The sequence below is a fragment of the Gavialis gangeticus genome, unplaced genomic scaffold, assembly GCF_001723915.1.
Source record: "Gavialis gangeticus isolate Ggan-Ray unplaced genomic scaffold, GavGan_comp1, whole genome shotgun sequence".
Classification (NCBI taxonomy): domain Eukaryota; kingdom Metazoa; phylum Chordata; order Crocodylia; family Gavialidae; genus Gavialis; species Gavialis gangeticus.
Genome location: NW_017729016.1, coordinates 15038693 through 15044592, shown reverse-complemented (window position 1 = coordinate 15044592; position 5900 = coordinate 15038693). Strand labels below are relative to the sequence as shown.

Sequence of the window (5900 nt, the reverse complement as noted above, 5' to 3'; positions counted from 1 at the left end):
TTGAGACAGTCCAGAGAAGAGCCATGCGCATGATCAGAGGTCAGGAAAACAGACCTTATGATGACAGGCTGAGAGCTATGGGGCTCTTTAGCCTGGAAAACCACAGGCTCAGGGGTGATCTGGTGGCCACCTATAAGTTTATCAGGGGTGACCACCAGTTTCTGGGGGAACGTTTGTTCGCCAGAGCGCCCCAAGGGATGACCAGGTTGAACGGTTATAAACTACTGTAAGACCGTTTCAGGCTGGCCATAAGGAACAATTTCTTTGCTGCCTGAGCCCCCAAGGTCTGGAATAGCCTGCCATTGGAGGTGGTTCAAGCAACTACATTGAACACCTTCAAGAGCAAATTTGGATGCTTATCTTGCTGGGATCCTATGACCCCAGCTGACTTCCTGCACCTCGGGCAGGGGGCTGGACTCGATGATCTTCCAAGGTCCCTTCCAGCCCTAATGTCTATGAAATCTATGAAATGAGAAGGAAAAGAAACCGTGGGCCAGGTTTTTCCTCATGTATGATGCAAATTGCTGTTTTATAACTAAGACCCAATTCTGAGTACTCCCTTGGACTTCAGGAGGGAATTGAAGCCAAGTTTCCTATCATAAAACATATTCAAGACTATTCAACATGGGATCTTCCTCTAGAGTATTACAGATATTTAAACAGGCAAACTTACATTTCTAACCACATTGCTTTCTTCATCTGAACACACACGGTACAAGGTTCTAAGTAATAGCTCCATGTGCTGTGTAATGTGATCCTCTGCATGAAGCAATAATATATACAGAAGCTGAGATGATTTTATTCTTGTGCCTTCAACCCAGTCTGTCATATCATGACAGAGACCAGGAAGAATTTTGGAGAGGTTTCTGGTAACAAGCTCTCGACATCCCAATTCTGGACGAACCACTAGGGAAAAAACAGAAGGAAATTTCAGCATCTGTTCTGCTGCAATGAGAAAATGACTTTAATACATGTTGCACAGAGCTCAACACAGTTATTTGCAAATTTATTTACATATGCTCGGAAAACTTCAATTGAGTGTACATGCTTTTACAACACAGGCAGAGAAGTTAAGAAAATAATTACCCAAAATGCGAGCTGTCAAACTCAAAGTGTACAATAATAAAAGCAAATCAAAACAATAACCACTTTCCTGTTGCTGCTATTATAACAGAGAAGCAGATATCCCATTTTTAAAATCAAAACAAAATAAAACAAGAACAAAACAAAGAAGAAAAGCAAGACAAGCTAGACTTCTGAATACAAGCTTTGTGGTTTCCTCGCTCAAGCATAATTTGAGACAGTGAGCAGCAATATGGCTTTGAAATAGCATTAGAGACACAAGGGCAACCAAAGAGCCAAATGTCTTTCATGTCCACTAAAGGAAGAGACTAAAATTGGATCAAGAAAATTCTAAAAATTGGAAAGACAGGTTAACAGCCAAGAATAACAACTCAAAACACTAGATGTAGAAGCCAGAAAAAAAAGGGTCCTGGAACAGGAAGCTGACATACTTTTGAAAAATTGACAGCATTGTAAAAAATACTGGAACACCTTGAAAAACAAGTGAGGAAAAGAAATATCTGACTCCTTGTGATCCCAACAGAACTGGGAGATACAAGGAATGCGTCTCATTCATGTTTACAGAGAAAAATATGGAAAAAAACAAAACACCCGAGTAAAAAAATAAATGCTGGGTTGGTGTGTGCATTAACGTGCACCAAAATACTAATATTTCATTCAAACCCTTTTCAGAAGAGGGTGTAAAATATCAGTATCCCTATTTTACACAGGTTGGGGAGAACCTGACGGCCAGAGAAGCAAGTTGTTCAGAGTCAGACAGGAGGTAAGTAAAGGGGTTTGGTTCCCACACAGCTAACCCAGAACCTTACAGTCTGGACTATGGCGATACATTCAAGTGTAAACTTCTTTGGCAGAATGCTTTTTTGCACTTTTTGGAAGAAGCATTACATTATATTATTAAATCTGTATATATTTACATCATGTGAGGGAAGGAAAAGTCATCTGCCATAAATCAAAATGTTTACAACAACACTGTTCATGATGTTTCTATACAGGTGTTAAAAACAAAAATTATTTATGCTGAGGTGCCACAGCAGAGAAGGAGCTGGGCAATGTGCCTACTTATTCCTTACCTGCTGATATATTATTCTTTCCTGCAAACTCCCAGAAAGCAAATTCTTTAATTATCTCAGGATATTTTCCCTTATCTGCCTGAATGGCTACAAATAAAAAAGCAGCTTAAACTAAACAACATTCAAAGAATAGATGCCTATGAGGTATCTTCCTAAAGTGAACATCTTTAAAACATTAAGACACTCATTACTGCCTCTTTTATCTATGGAAGAGAGCACTTGGGATTATGAAAATTGACAATGAATAGCAAAAGGTCAAACAGAGAAATCAGCTTGAGAAGACAAGTATGGAGTGGCATCCTATTTGACCTGAGGCAGAATATTTGTTAAGAATTCTCACCATTCTTTTTCAACAGTTCCTTCATTTCAGATGTTCACATGCAGACATGTTATTCCTGTAGCTACCTGCTGTCAAATACTTCCCCCCCTTGCTATAACTGTCTACACCTGTGTCCTAAGGCAATGATTGCTATTGCTCAATGGAAAGCCATTCAATTGTTAGAAAAGCACAGAGTATTAGAGCAGCCTCCACTTTTCCTCTGACCTGCAATATCTGTCATCATGAGATCAAAGCACAAGGGTGCTGAGGTGTCAGGTTCATTAGCTCCCAAGTAGAAAGGGACTGTTAAGCAAAGTGTACAATAGCACACAACAGAAAAGGAGGAATTTCTGGATGTTGAAATATAGATTTATAATGAATCATTCAACATACTAGAACTTTAAAAAAATGGTTTGAAGAGGGAATAGAGAGAGGCAAGTGTCAAAAATACATCATCACAATTTTTAAAAAGTAAGGTATAAAGAAAAGAGTGCACAATAGCCATTCACATACAGACAAATACAGAAGATGTGATGAGACACCTTCATTCTTCACAGTAGTCAAAGGACATTGTTGTAAGTGTAAGACCCAGTGGATGATCAACCTTTTCTCTTTTTCATCCTGTACAACTAGTTACTATCAGGTGCAATTTGACAGTAAAAAATAAGTATCTGGAAGTTGCATCTTAAAATAATTAACTTAGGATCCGAGTACAAAATCACCAGGTCATTTCCTTAGACCAGTCAGCAATTATATGTAGATAACTGCACTGAAGACTTAATGGTCGAACATCAGCAGTCAAGATCCATGAAAAGGCAATTCACCTGGGCACAGTTATGGTCTTCCCCAGCCTTGTGAAGCATGTTACCTCCTATGAATTCATAACAGTGACTGGCTGATGAAGTGGTTCTCTTTCCTACCCATAAAAAATTCCATTAGAAGCAAGTACAACAATATGATGCATATAATTATTAAAAAAATGTAAATGATTTATAAAATACGATACTGGACTGAGGCTCCTTCCTTTAATATATTTTCATTTTCATGGTAAAAGGACCAAAACTGGGGTTTCCACTGCAATTTTGCTCACGGGACTATTACTGCGTAGGGAGTTACTTAAATCTCAGTTTTGTGGTTTTTGCAGAAACGGCAAAATCCAGGATTATCATAAAAAAAAACTTAATAAAAATAAAATCCTGGCTCCGCAGTGGGAGCCAACAGTCCCTGCTGCCAGGAGATGGTGTCAGCTGGTGGGGCAGCACGAAAGGCAGCAGACAAGATGGCAGCCACCCTCTTGTGCCTCCTTCCCCCAGGAGCCTCTCGAAATCAGGGGCAGGGCCACTGTGTAATGACCGTAGAAAGAAAACGTTAGGCCATGATCAACCCACAAAAGTTGGTTAGTTCCCCAAAGGTTTTAGACCCCTAACTATGAGACATATCTCCAAATATATGTTTGTTTTTTATAGAAGAGGCCACCATCAGCATCTCTTCTGAATGTTGTCTAGGTGGGTACATTACAGAAGAGGAAACCAGGGCAGGTGCAAGAGACAGCATTAAGGATCCTCTGAAAGTAGATTAACCAATTTTTCTAGCAAGTGATTGACAGTACCCTTCTCTCTCCTGCTTTTATTAATGGCACATGTGGGTCATTCCTGGTGTTTCTGATTTTGTGCCTTTCCCCAAAGTGGTAACCTTGGGGACTCCCTGGGTAAATTGTTGCCAGCAAATGGAAGGGACTGGACTTGGCGGCCTTGGGGAATCTTATCTGGTTCTATGCTTCTAAGAAGATGATCTCAATGTTGAACAGTGATCTGTTCTTAGTACCTGTGTGTGAACACAGATCTTCATTAATCCTCAAATCTGCATGGCAACACATCTTTGTTCTAGCACAGACAGCACTTGGAAAGATACTGAAACTGGTGTAGGATCTCCAAAGTAACATCATAAAAAATGAAATCTTTAATGTCTGGGCAAAATCTGATTTGATTCAAGAGTCTGGTGTGGTTCCTCTGTGAGGTCTCCAAAAGTACTTCCTAGAATAAGGGTATAGGTTGTAGCCATGTTGGTCTAAGAACATAGGCAGGCAAGGTTCTTGGGATAAATCCGACCAACTAAAATAGTTGTAAAAATTCTTCTTTGCAAGACTTTGGGTACAAACACCCTTCTTCAGGCTGAGGAAGCACCTGCAGTCATTCTGTGTCTTCCTGAGTGGAATAGAAGAGAAGCCAGAGGCCAGTATGTGAGAATGCCAATCAGTAAAAACACAAATTGATGCAGTCAGTGGGTGGGAAACAAGTGGTGGTGGTGGGGGGCAGTGGGGGAAAGGGGAATTCAGATATGGTGATAAGATATAGCTGGCAAATAGTAGAAAAGTTACCAGGGGCATCAGATGTTAGGTAGGTTATAATGTGCCATAAATGCAACAATTTATGGCACGTGATTGTCTAGTCCATGATTTTTTGTATCCTTTAGGTTGATAAAGTAAAGTTTGTAGGCTGGTCTGCGAAAGGTATTTTGTAAATTCCCTTTGAGGATTAGAGCTGAGAGATTGGAGAGAGAGTGGTTGTCTTGTGAGAAATGTGCCCTCACAGGTAACTGGGTATTCTCATCTCTGATTGCATGCACACCGAAAATCTTTCTGGTATACAGTTGTAGCTTGGTTTCTCCTACATATTTTCCATCAGGGCATTTCTGGAAGTGCAGGTGTAAGATCCAGGAATGTTGATGATTCTGTTGTGGGGTGTAGTTATTTTGTGGGGGCGATGGGGATGATATATTGGCAGGTTTTACATTTCTTGTCATGGCATGGCCTGGATCCATTCGGTGCATTTTAGGCCAGTGGAAGTTTGTTTCTGGTGATGAGGTTGGCAAGATTCGGTGCTTGTTTAAAGACTAGGATGCATGGTTTCTGGAAGAGCTCTTTAAGAACTGGGTCTTTTTCTAACATAGGTTGCAACTGTTCGAGGATTTTCCATAAAGGTTCCAGGGAAGACTGTCATAACTAGTAATGTGCAATTTATGGGGGTTTTCTTTCTGTACTGCAGCAGTTCTTCATGTACTATATGGCTGACTCTTTCAAAAATGTGATCTTTCTATCTTTCTCTCTGGACGACTGTCCTTGTGGAATGAAAGCCCTTTTGAGATTTGTGAGGTGATAATCACAGGTATGCTCCTGAGTGCAGATTTGGTGGTTTTGGAGGGTTTGCACTGAGCAGAACACCCGTGATTATCACCTCACTTGTTTTTTTAGAATAGGAACATTTCTTAGGAAATCCACAGATTCCTCAAGAGAAAGCTGCTAGGGTATCAAAAGAAAGGAGTAGTGTAAAGGGGCCTACTGCATGGGCATCTTCCTGAGACTGACTAACTAGATGAACTGCTATGCTTTTAATGCTTTTGAAGTTTAAAAAAAAAAAAAAAAAAAA

General features: G+C 40.2%; 1 protein-coding gene across 2 annotated transcripts in view; it reads right to left on the bottom strand.

The window, feature by feature from the left end:
* The window catches only part of DNAAF5 (dynein axonemal assembly factor 5), a 61058-nt gene that overhangs the window by 38301 nt on the left and 16857 nt on the right, over positions 1-5900 (bottom strand). For both annotated transcript variants that reach the window (XM_019512901.1, XM_019512902.1), the window contains exon 5: positions 674-906. In XM_019512901.1, the coding sequence (XP_019368446.1) occupies positions 674-906 (233 nt within the window). The remainder of the gene's footprint in view (positions 1-673; positions 907-5900) is intronic.